This window comes from Lycium ferocissimum, chromosome 3, assembly GCF_029784015.1.
Source record: "Lycium ferocissimum isolate CSIRO_LF1 chromosome 3, AGI_CSIRO_Lferr_CH_V1, whole genome shotgun sequence".
Lineage (NCBI taxonomy): Eukaryota > Viridiplantae > Streptophyta > Magnoliopsida > Solanales > Solanaceae > Lycium > Lycium ferocissimum.
In genome coordinates this window covers 53,035,935-53,053,263 of record NC_081344.1, presented here as the reverse complement: position 1 = coordinate 53,053,263, position 17,329 = coordinate 53,035,935, and the positions used below count along the sequence as shown (strand labels likewise).

Sequence of the window (17,329 nt, the reverse complement as noted above, 5' to 3'; positions counted from 1 at the left end):
TTGAAAATAATTAAACATACTTTAAAGGTTGTGCAGTCACTAGCAATTCATTGACGTTTCCAACACAATAATGAGTAGTAAGGGTAAAACATGTATAGAATGGTAAATTATCAATTGGTTTTCCAAACTGGACAAGTACAAATGGACATCTAATTTTAGTATAGAGGACAAGTAAAAATGGACGAAGAAAGTATTTTGTGTGGTTGTAAATCATTGCATAAAGATAAATTATTTCTATATATAGAAAACGGTCTGTAACATCCCATAAATCCGGATTAGGTGTGGAGGTGTTAAATGAGTATTAATGTGACATTTTAGACATGTGAAGTATATCGGGATGAGTATGGGTGGTAATAGTTGTTTTGGAATCAAGATGGATAGTGAGGTGCTTAAGATTCGATAGAATCGGTTAAGTTTTCGATACGTCTGTCTTCCAGCTAGATTTCATGAAAATCCGTTAGGAATTAGAGAATACTTAAAAAGGTTGTAGCCCTTTGAAATACCTTTCCAACCATATAAGGTGGAGCTCAAACGGATCTCTGTACAAAAAGTTATGTCCATTTTACTGAACGCCGTCGGCAAAGTAGAAAAACGTGAGAATAAGTGTGAAATGGATTTAGGAGCACGCTGAGCTCAACTTAAAGCACAACATAGTCATGCCATAGGCTAAGCTCAGCGAGGTGTGGTGACCAAAAGGAGAAAATTCCTGAAGTTTTTCTAAGTACATTTTGGACAGGTGAGCTCGCCTCAAATCACAACATAGTCATGCTATAGGCTAAGCTCGGTGAGCCAAAGGGTCCAAAATGCCCCATTCTATAAATTCAATACTTAACTCGAAAATTCATTTGTCAGACATTCCAACTTCATAGAAAACCCCTCAAGGACGATTTTCTCTCCTCTCACCCACATCAAGGTAAGAACACCTCTACGATTCTTAATCAATCCTAGCACTAAATATACGATTCTTCAACGAAAACATAGGATTTCCAAGGTAATCCTTCTCAAGTGATTTAAGCTAGGGTTTTGGGTGTTCTTCGTCAGAAAAGCAAACTAGTTCGTTGGATTGAAGCGTTTACAAGTATGTGAGGCTAACTCTCCAGGTTTGGAAAAGTTGATAATTCTCCCAACGATATGGTTTATTGACTGTTACGATTTACCTCAGAGTTATTGATGTTCGGCCAGAACTGCATATATTTAGTCATTATTTGCCTCACATTTAGTACATTTAATCGTCGTTTGAATATTAATTATAAGAATTTGTGCTAATATTATATTTTTAATGTGTAGGAATAAAGTGGTGTGAAGATGAAGAGATTTGAACCAAAATTTGATGACATGTGTTAAAATTACGAAAACAGAAAATTAAATAAACAAGGAGATATCATGATGTTGTAATGATTTCCCAAGGAGCAGTGCAGTAGCAAGCAAATTACAATTGAAATTAATGAGTTTCTTACAGCGGCAGCCAACAAATGAATGAGATGCAACATTAAGTGTCCCATGACGTTGTAGTACTGGACGCCTCCAATTTCGCTGTGGTGCGATGCACTCAACAATTTTCCGAGGCCCAGTTTTGAAGGAATATTTTATCCCAGTCCAATTTGGACTGGGTTATTTTATTTGGGATATTTTTTCTACACCTATAAATATTTCATAAGCCACAATTCTTAGATATCTTTGGCAGAAAACACAAGTCTGGAGGCTAGGGTTCCTACGTATATTTTCTTTCTTTTATTCAAACCTTGTTTATGGGAATTTCTTGGTGACAATTGAGATTGAAACTCTTGTTGTGCTTATTTATTGATCGACATTATTTTTAATCAAGTAAGTTATTCTTATTTTAATTATTCTTGTTCTTCAACGTTTCTCGAGGGAGTAGCTAACCCTAGGAATCGCCCATTTACTTTGTTTGAAACTCAGAAGAGGAAGAATGGGGTTGGGATAGAATAATTAACATGAATTTGGGGCGTTAACCCTCATCTGATGGAAATTGACCTAGGAATAGGCGATAACACTTGTAGCCATAGTCGGGTGTTCTTAATGCTCCTAATTGCTTTAGGGATATTCAATTAGGTAGTCTAGTTAATCTTCGGGAGAAGTTAAGTTAAAGTCATTATCGAGGCTAATTAACATAATATTACCATTATCTGTAATTCCTGAAATATATTGGATCGTTACTTGAGAAGTAGTTTCCTTTATTCCATTCTTGTAGCCATTGATCAATTTACTTGCTTTCTAAATTAGATTTTATATTTTCGTATTTTATTAAAACCATATCTAAAAAGCACCATTAATGCGTTCGGCCTAGCTGTTGTTGGTGATAATTCCTAATCTGCTTAAACGCCTACATATTGTTCTCTGTGGGATTCGACCCAACCTTATTGGGTTACTATCTTTGACAATGTCCGGGTTATGCCATTAAACGGTGTAATTTGAGCGTATCAGTTATAGTTGTGCTTTAGTTCCATGAATAGTTGCAGAACCTCTATTCTCTAGTTTCGTATTTCGTTCATGACTTTCATTCCGAACGTTGTGAACTCAGAACACAAACTAAATAGACTCGTGGTTTATACCCATGAGCGAGAAACTCAGTATGCTTAGAAACAGTTAAGGCTTCAGGTCGCATAATCAGTTCAAGAATACTTGTCTCAGTTCAGTAACGTTCATTATTCCAAGTGTCTCAGTTCTTTAATAATAATTGTTGAATATTTAACTCTTGCATTTTTCCCCAGGGCCACCCTTGCATTTTACCCAAGGGCAACTCTTTTATTTTTTCCCGAGGGCACAGTCTCATGTATACGTATACTTAGCCAAGATCATAGACTGATGCGTTTACTTGGCCAAGGCCATAGTTTTGTCAAGGCCCCATAATAAACACAGGAAAATAGGGGATTCAGATGCAGAACATGAAGTACTCATAACTCTACTTCTCTTGTTCATTTCAGTTACATTTTCAACATTTGTTACGTGTTTATTTATTGGGTTGCCCTTTCCCTGAGCACCCCACTTATACTTCTTGCTTTCAGTTGCTTTACATAGCAGTGCTATTTAAATGTACTGACGTCCCTTTCACATGGGGCCTGCATCTCACGATGCAGGTAATGATTTACAGGACAACGGATCTGCACGCTAGGTATTCCAGTATTAGCTGATTGGTGAGCCTCAGTTCTTTTAGGGCCTTATCATTTATTTGCGATCTTTATAGTATTTACAAATAGTCAGTACGGCGGGGCCTTGTCCTGGCAAGGATCAGTTTTGTCACGCCCCGAACCATGGCCTGGGGGTAAGATGACACTCCGTGCCTGACTGCATGTGACCGAGCGAACCACATGGCTTGCTGAATCAACATAGGGCATAAACATGATCGGAATATAATTTAAAGCATGATGAGTCTAAAACACGGGATATCGTAGATATTAATGAAATTACTAATTTAAAACATGAATATGGATTGTCATAAATAATAAGACAAAGGTGGCTATATGACTCTGAATATCTGATATAATACGACTGAACTGACTAGTTTATGAAACCTCTAACATGAGTCTGAATTGCTAAACATATTTGCTGGGACAAAGCCCCCAACATACCTTAACTGCATAACTATCATAAAAGTAAATAATAAAAAACCTGAGGAAGATGGGGCTCACCAAAAACAGATACGTGCAATGTCCTATTGAGCAGATGGGTCGTCCTGTAAATCCGTACATACATCATGAAATGCAGACCCTCGGGCAATAGAAAAAGGACATCAAAGACATTGAATGTGCTGGTATGTAAAGCAACTGAATGGAATAACATGGCACATGAAGTAACATTATAAGAGCTGAAGCTGAAACTGAAACCCGGTCATGAACATGGACATGAATACATACATATATATAACATGATTAAAAATATTTGTGGGAGAGCATTAGTATACCGACATGTAACCACCACATTAACACGTGGCGTCTGATCTCTTCCCGATCAGCTAAGCCTTCCTGTACCTTACCGGGGTACAAGACGTGAACATGACATGAGTGGATCCAAATCCCTCAATGGGAAAAATATGAAGCTATCGTCCTAAACATGGGCGGAGCGATCCTTATCCTACACTGAAAAATGTAATTTTAGGTATAAAACCTTCTTGGTAATCTATGCAACTCCCAAAACATGAACATGGATATAGCTGGCTAAGAAGCCATGAGTCATAAAGCATGACTTATATTTTAGCATGAATATAGTTACATAATATACTTGCATAAAAACGTGTAGACATGTAGGATATTTCATGAAAATAAACATTACATTTATTATATACATGTAAGAACCCATGGAATGCAAAGTATGTTTTTTCATAGATTACGGACATATTTTTAATAACCAAAGTGGAATATCAAGAATACAATAACGAACTATTCATAGAAACATGGTATATTATAGTACATAGACTTAGGGTTATGATGAACATAGCTAAAACCCTAGTTTGATATAATCTCATACGAACGTGGCGTGGGGAAGAACAAAGATGTTCCCACATGTAGATAGAAACCCTACATACCTGTAATCGCTCCAATTCAACAAACTAAACTGCTTCTCTGACGAACAACACCAAAACTCTAGCTTTGAATCGCTTGAGAAGGATTTACCTTGGAAATCCTATGTTTTGGTTGAAGAATCTTGTTACTAATCATGAATAAATGTTAGAATTACTTAGGAATCGTTATAGCCATCTTATCTTGACGTGGGAGGACGAGGAGAGGAGGAAAATGGCTGCTTAGGGCTTTAGAATGAAATTGGAATGTCTGATAAATGAAATTTTGAGTTAAGCGTTGAATTTATAGCTGTTACACCTCGGAAAATTTCATGTCGTTGCATAGTAAATAGACTAACGCAGGGTAAGAAGTATATAATGTTCCTACGAGTAAGAAGTAGTACTTAACGGTTCTAATTAAGATTCCAAAGAACTTTGAGGCAAGAGAAGAGAATTCGTTGAAGAATGTCAAGCTTAAGTTGTGTCTTGGAAAAGGGTTTGCAAAGTACCGAGCTAATGTTGATATAATAATGTCTTGGGGAGAAGTTATAATGCCCCTTGGATTGCTAATGAAGTGTTAAACAAGTGTTAAGAAGGTTCCATAAGGATTGGAGATTAAACGAAGCGACGAGAACAAGTTCGGAGAGAAAGTGGATTATACGGCCATTTATACGGTCCGTATAACCATTACAGTGAAGATCCATCACTGATGGAGTTATACGGTCAATTATACGGACCGTATAACTCCCGACGGACAGTTTTAATTTTTATAAAAAGAGGACTCCAAGTCTCATTTCTCATTTCTTATTTCCACCACTTCTCTCTAAACCTCTAGAACATTCGACACACTTCATTTACATGAATCCAAGGAAAAGCAAAGATCAAATACCAAAAACTAGTAGAATCAAGTGCTAGAATGCTAGCTAGGGTTGATGGTAGCAAGAAATCTCTTTGGAATTGAAGTTAGGGTTTTCTCCAAGTGAGGCATTTCCATCCAAAACCCATTCCTACACAATCAAAGGTAAGTTTTATGATCATCTCATATTATTTAGAATATTGAATGGTTGGGAGACACGGATTATGGAAGAAAGTAGAATATGGAGCTCATATGTGAAACAATGGTGTTCTTGAATAGTAATGTGACATGAACCCCAAATTCTTGAGATAGTATGAGTATAATTTTGTTATAAATGATATTAAGAATATTGGAGAAACATTATATGAGGAAGAATGTGGTATTATATTATGGCCATGGCTATGGATGACCTTGAAAGGAAAATTTGAGAATTGAATAATGTCGAACTTGTCGACGCTATTGACTATGGTATCATGAATGTTGTATTTGATGTTTTGGAGTTGTTACACTATTTGGAGAAAGTCATATAAACGAAGGAGATGCTGCCCAATTTTTATTAGCTCTAGCTTAAGCTTGAGTATATTATCGATTATCTAATCTTAGCACGAATTCTCTTAAATGTAGAATTGTCGGCTTCGAAGGGAACCATTTAGTCGATAGAGTTAAGGAGACAAAGAGGTATGTAAGGCTAACCCTTCTTTCTAAAGGCATGTTTTCCCTTATTTTGCGTCTATACGAGATATTCACGCTATTCTTATAAAGGTTACAAGCTCATGACCCTCGATATTTTCTTGATATTGTTGACAATGTTTTCTTGTGATGATAATGATAACGATTATGATGATGAGTTCAATTTTAGAGATGCCATCCAAGATATCCAAGATATCCAAAACGTCCAAATCTTAGGGACGCTAGAAGCTCATAACTTACAATATTCTTGAGATACTTTGGCAAAAGCTCCTAATAGTGATAATGATAATGATGACAATGATAATAGTGATGATGATGATGCTAATAGTGATGATGATAATGATAATAGTGATGACGATAAAGATGATGGGATTCAATAATAGAAATCGGGAGTTTATAGACTTTGTGTCACCCCGATAGTGTTGAAATGTTTCTCGGATACATATGTATGTTATAAATGTATGAATGCTATGTTGTGACACCGAGCCTATATGGCCGGGTACGATATCTATTGCGCGCACACCACTATAGTCGGGTACGTATAACACTGAGCCTTGGTAGGGCCAGGTACGGATAACACTGAGCCTTGGTAGGGCCAGGTACGTCTAACATCAAGATTTATTATGGCTAGGTACGTAAGACACCGAACCTCTATGGTCGGGTATGATACTACTATGTGTTCAAATGTATGAAATGGAAGTTTCCCAATAGAAAGAGGATAAGTAAGTTTAATGAGTATTGCTAGAGGTATAGCTAGCTCTTTCATTTCATAACTCGTCCATACTATGTTATTTCATATGCTTACATTATGCTATTGATTATACTTTACATACTCGGTACATTACCTGTGCTGATGTCCCTTTTCCTGGGGGTGCTGTGTATCATGCCACACAGCCCCATATTGCTTTGCAGGAAAGTTGTCTGGGAGTTTGACTATAGGATATTCCAGGCTATTAGCTCGATTAGTAGACTCCATTCGGTTCGTAGGATACCGTCGAGCATGTCCTTATGAGTGAGTCATGCACATTAGCGGGTATGTTGGGGTCCCGTCCCAACTTAGGTTTTGATTTTATATCTTATGTTAGAGACTTTTGCAGACAGAGTCATGTATACAGTACATTAGCCTTGTAAGCAGCTATACAAGCCGATGTAGCATTATGCATCACTTTACGGATTCATATTATCACAAATTTTTACTTGAGTTAACAAAAATGAAAATAATGTTTTGAAAAGCTTTCATTATGCATATCATTTCATGATTAAGAGTCCAGTAAGATTATGAGTATAACGAGGAACGGCGGTTCGCTCGGCCCAAGCCGAGGGTCGGGTGCCCATCATGCCCTATCAGAATTGGGGTGTGACAATAGCATGGGGAATTTTGGTCCCCCAGGCTCACCGAACGCGGTTAAGGTGAGTCCTTGCCTCACTCGGAGCTCGCCCTTGCATTTTGGACTTAGATGATTTTTCTCATTTTTTGGACCCTTACCTCACTGAGCGCTGTCTATGGCTTTCCCCTGCCTCGCTTTGGGGCGAACTCAGCGAGCTCTCCTGTCCATTTTACACTTAGTCAAAATTTCATGTTTCAAAATTTCATATTTTTCTGCTCGTCAACAGCGTTCAGTAAAATGAGCATAACTCCTAGCACCGAGCTCCGTTTGAGCTCTACCTTATATGGATGGAAAGGTATTTCCACGTACTACAACTTTCATTAGAAACCTTTTCCAAATTCTCAATGAATCAAGGGGTTACGGGTACCCGAAGTAGGCCTATTAACCATTTTCGCAATACCTACAGACTTTCAAATTTTTCGCTAAAACTCTAACGTTACGGTTATAACCTTAGTTCTAAGATACGGGGTGTATCATTATCTCCCCCTTGGGATCATTCGTCATCGAATGATGGGTCATGGTTAGAAATACAACTGGACATGGCTTGAATTCATGAACGTGATGGAAACATGACATGAAACATGGGCTGAACTGACATGACATGACATGGTTACATGGAAACATGATTACTGAGACATGGAATATGAGCACTGGATACATGAGCGTGACACATGAGACATGAGGCATGACATAGATATGGAGGTTAGTTACCTTCAACATTCTCGGCTGGTTTGTTAAACATGTACGAATGCTTGGATTTCATATCTTATTCGGCTTCCCATGTAGCCTTTTCAACTTTCTGACTCTTTTATACGACTTTTACTGAGGCAACCTCTTTAGTTCTCAACTTGCAAACCTGACGATCAAGAATAGCTACGGGGACCTCTTCATAGGTGAGGCCATCCTTAACCGTTATAGTATCAGCAGGAACAACCAACGATGGGTCTCCCACATATTTCCTCAACATGGGTGTACAACATCCAACTCTTGTGGCAATTCAAGCTCATAAGCTACTTGACCAACCCTTTGTAGGATCCTATAAGTCCAATATATATGGGACTGAGCTTTCCGTTCTTGCCAAATCTCATAACAACCTTCATAGGTGAAGCTTTAAGGAACACCCAATTATCAACTTGAAACTCTAAGTCTCTTCGCGTCACATCAGTGTAAGACTTCTGGTGACTTTCTTCATAGCCTGATAGACCAAGTTTGGTCCTAACAACTCTGCTTCACCAACTTCAGTCTTAGGGGAAACCCCTCTTCGATATCTCTTAAAGGCTATTCTTCTGTAGTTTGCTCTCTTACGGCTTAGCTGATCTCTTCTCCCACTAATCACTACACTCCAAATTTAACTTAAACCCTTGGTTTCTATCATGCATTCGAATGTAGTCAAACTGTCACCCACTTATTAGTGTTCGTCTAACTAAGGAAATCAAATCGTGCCTCTATTAGTTCTGCTGAAATTGCTAATGCATTGTATCTACTTAAAACTTACTTGCCATTCTTCTGTTAACCACTTGCTAGCATCATTCTCTCTTATTCTGCTCAGAATATTAAGGTGAAGCATAAGGTTATTTATAACTCCCTCATCATCCGATGCTATTCTATGGTCGTATACTGTTTTTTTTTTTAACTATAGACATGGATCACACTTAAGGAAGTTTCATCTGTCTTAAACAAAAAATTGGATCAATCAACCCCAAGCTTTCTATACACTTCAAAATCATATTAGACAATACACATCTGGGATAAACACTTGCTCACATAGCCTAAGAGGGAACAGTCACATCTTCTTGTCTCATAATAATATCTACTTCTTGTAGTACTTCCTAACATAGTATTTTTTGGTTCTAATCTAAATAAAATTGAACACATTAAACTTATTCCCCGAATTTCAATAACATCTACTTTTGATTTTCATGTCACACACCCTTCCTTTTATTCATGTGAATAGGCCGTATAAACATATCCTTATTTTGCAATACTGAAACATTTTAGAACCATACTCTTTTCTATTCATAACTGTGGAAATCAATTTATGCTCTCCAGTGGCTAAAAATATAACATGCTACCCCGTGGGGTCTTACATAAGAGCTACTATCATCATAGCTGTGCTTACGTCTGAGGATGTCCCTGGGTCTTGACGACCTGCTAGAGCATATAGGCTGTTTCGACCTCTGCCTATTCTATCTTGCTGAAGGACAATCATTTAGATGATGACCCTATTGACTGCATCCAAAGCAACCATCCAAGCCTGAACGACACTCTCCTGGGTGCCTCCTTCCACACTTATTGCACGTAGGGTGTTTAGGACCTCAGTGGCCCACACTGGCTTGTGGCTATGAGTCTACTGCCCTGAAATCCCAATTATTCTGATTAAACTTAGACCTTGGGACTGAAGCATTGACCGTAGAAGGAGAAGGTCCTGACAACCCATTCTTAAAGAACTGCTTGTTTCCACCTTCATGAGATTCCCTATGGTTAAAGTTACCCATGGACTTAGCTCTCTTGCTAAATTCCCTGTCTCCCTCTTTCTGTAGCTTCTCCTCTTCTTGCCTTCTGTCCTCATTACCTTCGATACCTTGCCTAGCTGACGGATAAACTCTATGAAAATGGCCCTTCTGGCCACAACCATAGCATACATCCATTCCTGAGCGATACATCCCTTGGTGTCCTCTACTACACTTGCTGCAGGTAGGATTCTGAAAACCCTTTTTTCCTACACTAACTTGTGACTTGGAATTTGGTGTCTTGAGATTTTGTTTTAGGCCGGACTGCCCCTTTCGATCATATTTGTACTTCTAGCCAGCACTAGTTAGGTTAAATGGAGCAGGCCCTGATGAACTCCTATCAAAGAATTGTCTACCTTCCCATTCTTGAGATCTATCAGGGTGAACGTTACCTACATCGTTAACTCTTCTGCTGAACTCTTCAACCCTGGAACTAACATACCCCTCATGAGCATCAGTGTTTGGAGTCGTTCCCTGACGCTGATCTTGCATGGCAACGAATTGGGTGAGCACTGTTAGGCCCAACGTCCATGTAGGGAACTAGCAGCAGAGCGAACCGTAGTACGAGCCTCTCAGACCCTCACTATAGACGGTGGGGATGAAGTCTGGGGTAAAGAACTCGGTGCAAGTCTATGTGCCCTAATACGAACTTCTTGAGTTTGCGAATCCTTACTTAGGGTGGCATCAATAGCAGCCCTTGGGCTCGTAGCTGCCATTCTCTTAGAAGACATTTTCTAAAATACGTAATTTGCACGAGTTAGAACGATTCTTGAAGGTACTGCTCTAACTGCACGATCGAGAGTATGAAATAAATGAGACAATCCTGGATGTCTTGGTGGTCAACTGTTTATATGTATGGGCGCCACACACATATAAAAGTGACCCCACTGGACACGGTTTCATAGACTCACTAAGACACTTGAACCTAGGCTCTGATACCAAGCTTTGTCATGCCCCGAACCATGGACTGGGCGTAACACGACACTCGGTGCCTGACTGCATGTGACCGAGCAAATGACATAGCTTGCTGAATCAACATGGCGCATAAACATGAGCGGAATATAATTTAAAACACGATGAACCTAAGACAAGGGATATCGTAGATATCAATGAAATTACTAATTTAAAACATGAATACGAATTGTCATAAATAATAAGACAAAGGTGGCTATACGACTCTAAATATCTTACATAATACGACTGAACTGAATAGTTTATGAAACTTCTAACATGAGTCTAAACTGCTAAATATAGTTACTGGGATAAGGCCCCCAAAGATACCTTAACTGTATAATTATCATAAAATTAAATAGTGACAAAACCCCGAAGAAGATGGGGCTCACCAAAAGCTGATACGTGCAATGTCCTACTGAGTAGATATGTCGTCCTGTAAATATGTACTTGCATCGTGAAAGCAGGTCCCCGGGAAATAGAAAAGGGACATGAGCACATTGAATGTATTGATATGTAAAGCGACTGAATGTAATAACATGGCACATGAAATAACATGATAAGAGCGGAAGCTGAAACTGAAACCTGGTCATGAACATGGACATGAATACATACATATATATAACATGATTAAAAATATTTGTGGGAGAGCATTAGTATAACCGACATGTAACCACCACGTTAACACGTGGCGTCTGATCTCTACCCGATCAGCTAAGCCGTTCTGTACCTTGCCGGGTTACAAGACGTGAACATGACATGAATAGATCCAAATCCCTCAATGGGGAAAATATGAAGGTATCGTCCTAAACATGGGCGGAGCAATCCTTATCCTACGCTGAAAAATGTAGTTTTCAGGTGTAAAACCTTTTCGGTAATCTGTGCGACTCGCAAAACATGAACATGGATATAGTTGGCTAAGAAGCCATGAGCCATAAAGCATGACTTGTATTTTAGCATGAATATAGTTACATAATATACTTGCATGAAGATGTGTAGACATGTAGGATATTTCATGAAAATATGCATAACATTTATTATTTGCATGTAAGAACCCATGGAATGCAAAGTATGGGTTTTCATAAATTACGGACAAATTTTTAATAACAAAAGTAGAATATCAAGAATACAATAACGAATTATTCATAGAAACATGGTATATTAGAGTACATGAACTTAGGGTTATTATGAACATGGATAAAACCCTAGTTTGATATAATCCTATACTTTCATGAAAGAACGTGGCGTGGGGAAGAATTGGGGAAGAGCAAAGATATTTTCACATGTAGATAGAAATCCTACATACATGTAATCGCTCCAATCCAACAAACTAAACTGCTTATTTGACGAAGAACACCACAACTCTAGCTTTCAATCGCTTGAGAAGGATTTACCTTGGAAATCCTATGTTTTTGTTGAAGAATTATGTTACTAATCATGAATAAATGTTAGCATTACTTAGGAACCGTTAGAGCGATCTTACCTTCACGTGGGAGGATGAGGAGAGGAGGAAAACAAAATGTTAGGGCTTTAAAACGAAGTTGGAATGTCTGGTAAATGAAATTTTGAGTTAAGCATTGAATTTATAGCATGGGGCATTTTGGTCCCCCAGTCTTGTCGAGCGCGGTCTAAGGCGGGCCCTTGCCTCATTTTGGGGCGAGCTGCCCTTGTATTTTGGACTTAGATAATTTTTCTCATAGGTGAGGCCATCCTTAACCGTTATAGTATCAGCAGGAACAACCAACGATGAGTCTCCCACACATTTCCTCAACATGGGTATACAACATCCAACTCTTGTGGCAATTCAAGCTCATAAGCTACTTGACCAACCCTTCGCAGGATCCTATAAGTCTAATATATCTGGGACTGAGCTTTTCATTCTTTCCAAATCTCATAACACCCTTCATGGGCGAAACTTTAAGGAACACCCAATCATCAACTTGAAACTCTAAGTCTCTTCGCCTCACATCGGTGTAAGACTTCTAGTGACTCTGAGCCATTTTCAAATGCTCCTGAATTAACTTGAATTGCTCCAAAGCCTGATAGACCAAGTCTGGTCCTAACAACTCTGCTTCACCAATTTCATTCTTAGGGGAAACCCCTCTTCGATATCTCTTAAAGGCTATTCTTCGATAGTTTGCTCTCTTACGGCTTAGCTGATCTCTTCTCCTACTAATCACTACACTCCGAATTGAACTTAAACCCTTGGTTTCTATCACACATTCAAATGTATTCAAACTGTCACCCACTTATTAGTGGTCATCTAACTAAGGAAATCAAATCGTGCCTCTATTAGTTCTGCTGGAATTGCTTATGCATTGTATCTACTGATACGCTTAAATTACACCTTTTAATAGCGTAAAGCAGATGATGTCAGATATAGTAACCTAACGAGGTTGGGGGCGAATCCCACAGAGAATATGGTGTGAAAAGTTTACTAAATAAGTATTATACTAATCTTGCAGTCCTGGTGTATTCCAGAAAAAGGGTTTTATAGGAGTTTTGATTTATGGACTAATTTACAGTGATTAGAAATTTAAAGTTGTAAATATATGGGTAAAAAGAACCAAGGTTGTGTCCTCGTCAGATAAAGTGTATGATCATGGGTATCGATCTTAATATACTTCTAATGGATTGTTTGTATAGATGCACTTAACCTCTATGTGAATCTAGACTATTTCCCAATAAGAAAATATTATTTCTTTCTATGCTTTTTCCAAAGATAAGAAAGTATGCATGAAGAACGGTTAATTATGCCAAGTAAATTTCTCTTATTCCTAAGTGAATTTATTAAGCAAGATGTAAAGCCTTGAGTTCTTGTTATTTGTTCTTACCAAACCCTAACTATTTTCCCAAATAAACTAAAGTCTATGGCATTAGCTAATGTTTGCAACCACTAACTATATGATGAAAACAAAGAACAAATGAACCCTAACAATCCATCATGCTTATATCATTCACAATCCCCAATCACAAAACACCCATCCTTAAGTTCACAACCTTAGTAAAGGTGTTTAGCTACTCATGGCAACAAGAAAATAATAAAAGATTGAAGATTGCATAATTGAAATAGTACTGAACCTTACGAATAAAACTAGAAATTAAACGATTGCAATTGTCTTGAGCTAAGAACAAATTGTCTCCACACAAGTCTCAAAATTCAAGATTTCACAATTATGAAAGTGATAATAACATTCAAAACCCTATTGGCTATATATAAGACCATCTTCAGGGATTAAACTCGTCACCCGCTCGGAAAGAGTACGGGTCATACATTGAAGTACGGTCCGTCTTTGCAATGTACGTGCTCTGGTTCTTTTTAAATTCAAGGGAAAAATACGCCTTGATTGCATGATGTTCCAGGAAATTATGGCACATTTGATACCGTTTTACGAGAAGTTTTACTTGTTTTTAGGCAAGTTATGTGTTGTTTTGATGTGTTTTTGTCATGTTTAAGGTAAATCATAAATTTAAGGTTCAATAATTGGAAGTTACAGAAATTTTGTACTGAGGATAGATATACAGACCGTATTTGCGGTTAAGTAAGCAAAGCAACAGAATGTCGCAGTAGAGAGATGCTGAAACACGAACACTTATATGGACCGTATAATATTATACGAGCCGTATAAGTGGATGTGTTGAAGGTTGGAAGAAGTTTCACGGGCAAGTTGTACGAGTCATATAAAGTTATACGAACCGTGTAATGCCAGTTCGTGTTTTTCTCTGCAGACACAAGGATGAAGGCCCGTGAAAAGTTATACGGACCGTATAAGTTCCGCCTGGGACTTAAGTGCAAATTCTGAAATTTCACATTTTGAAGCCTATAAATAGTTCATTGTAGGGTTTTAATTGTTATCAGTTATTATATTTTGACTTTTGGCTTAGAACATTAAATATTCTCTAGTTTTTGAAGGTTCAAACATCAATTCAAGTATTATCAATTCCTCTGTTCTTCCAAAGTAAGCAATTGTGAATTCTTTAATTTCTTATTTCTTATTCTTTGTCATGAGTAGCTAAATTCCCTTACTAGGGTTGTGAACCCAATGATGGGTGTTTTGTGATTGATATACACATAATGGAGTATTAGGGTTTATTTATTCTTCATTCTTCATTCATAATTAATGGTTGCAAACATTGATTAAAGCCATAAACCTTGATTTATTTAGGAAAATAATTAGGGTTGGTAAGAATAAGCAACAAGGGCTCAAAGCTTTAAACTTTGTTTAATAAATTCACTTAGGAATAAGAAGAATTTACTTGGCATAATTAACCGTTCTTCATAGTTACTTTCTTATATTTGAGAAAATCATAGAAAGAGATAATCTTTATTTATTGGGAAATAGTAGAGATTTATATAGAGGTTAAGTGCATTCATATAATGATACATTAGAAGTATATCAAGATCAATACCCATGATCATGCACCCTATCTAACGGGAACACAACCTTGGTCTCTTTTACCATAAATTACAACCCAAAGCAATTAGTCATAAAAATCCAACTTTTACAGAATCATCGGATTAAGACATCAGACCTAAATTAAGCATTCTACGAGTTTAGTAACCTTTTCACACCATATTCCCTGTGGAGTTCGACCCCACCCTCGTTGCGTTACTATATTTGACAATGTCCGCGTTATACCATTGATAGGTGTAATTTTAGCGTATTAAATTTTGGTGCCGTTGCCGGGGATCGAACCTGGGTCACCTGCGTGACAGGCGGGAATACTTACCAATTATTCCTTTAAGAAGAGCTGCTTGCCATAGTTTTTGCCTTTGAGAAGTTTCGAGCCTATTTGTTGGGGTCCAAAGTCGTGGCATACACCGATCACGCAAAGCATCGAGATACCTTATGGCGAAGAAGGGAAGCAAAGCCGTGATTGATCCGATGGGGCGCTATTCTTTGCCGCCGGTAGTTTGATTTTGAGGTGAAAAACCGCAAGGGTACTGAAAATCAAGTTGTTGACCATCTCTCTTGGCTTGAAGAAGCTGGGAGACCTTCTTATGAGCTAGATATAGATGATGCATTTCCAGATGAGAGGGTGTCGTCGTGTGATAAGAGAAGCACCGTGGTATGCCGACACTGCCAATTATTTAGTAGCAGCATAGTTCCGGTAAGAGATCAAAGCTACCAAAAGATAAAGTTCTTGCGGGATTCTCGTCAATACTACTGGGATGAGCCTTATTTGTTCGGGAATTCGTCTCGATAACATCATTCGGGTGTTGTGTTCCCGAAAGTGAAGTGATGGCGATTCTAAAGGCATGCCATGACTCTCTGCTATCGGGGGTCATAGTGGGTTAACCCGACGTCGCGAAGGTTCGAATGCGATTATTACTGGCCGACTATCTTTCATGATGCAAATCTATTGGTGAGGTCTTGTGATCAATCTCAAAGGCAAGGGAATATAGGCAAAAGGCAAGATATGCCTATGAATTTTGTGATGGAGGTAGAAGTGTTCGATGTCTGGGGGATTGACTTTATGGGACCCTTTGTGAGTTCTGGTGGCATGAAATATATCTTGGTTGCTGTGGACTATGTGTTGAAATGGGTAGAAGCGGTGGCTTTACCTAACAATGAGGCCAACGGTGTCATGGGTTCAAGAAGAACATATTTGCCCTCGATTTGGTACTCCGAGGGCTATAATTAGCGATGGTGGGTCCCTCTTTTATAATAGAGCTTTCGCAGGATTGATGGAGAAATATGGTGTAAAACATAGGGTGGCAACACCTTATCATCCTTAGACAAGTGGGCAAGTTGAAGTATCCAATCGGGAGATCAAGAGTATTCTAGCTAAAACAGTGAATGCAAATAGGGTCGATTGGGCCATGACAAGCTCGACGATGCTACACGGGCATACCGTACGCTTTGAAGACTTCTATTGGGACTTCACCCTTCAAGCTCGTGTTCGGAAAAGCTTGTCACTTGCCGGTTGAACTTGAACATAAGGCTATGTGGGCTTTGAAGAAGTTGAATATGGATTGGAAGAGGCGACAAAGCTCAGGTTCTTGCAACTCAATGAGATGGATGAGTTTTGGTACTAGGCATATGAGAGTGCAACACTATATAAAGAGAGGATGAAACAATATCATGATAAGAAAATCCTGAAGCGAGAATTCTACAAGGGTGATCCTATCTTGCTGTTTAACTCTCGATTGAAGTTGCTACCGGGCAAACTAAAGTCAAGGTGGTCTGGTCCGTTTGAGGTGGTAGGTGTTTCACCTCATGGAGCGATTGAGCTGAAGTTCAGAGATGGAAATCAGACATTTAAGGTGAATGGGCAGAGGGTGAAGCACTATCACGGGATGATTTCAGGAGATAGAATTGTTGACCGATATCGGTTGAAGCACCTCGGAATGAACGCTAACCCGGTGTTCCTTGATAAGGAGTGAATGGGTACCACCGTCGTGCTGCGACGCTAA

The 17,329-nt window shown here is 38.6% G+C and overlaps 1 protein-coding gene across 1 annotated transcript; it reads left to right on the top strand.

Moving 5' to 3' along the window:
- Positions 1–16,332: 16,332 nt before the first annotated feature.
- Positions 16,333–17,299, top strand: LOC132048912 (uncharacterized). Its single transcript, XM_059439593.1, has 2 exons — positions 16,333–16,458; positions 16,952–17,299. The coding sequence occupies exons 1-2, from the start codon at positions 16,333–16,335 to the stop codon at positions 17,297–17,299; spliced, it is 474 nt and encodes a 157-aa protein (XP_059295576.1).
- The last annotated feature ends 30 nt before the right edge of the window (positions 17,300–17,329 follow it).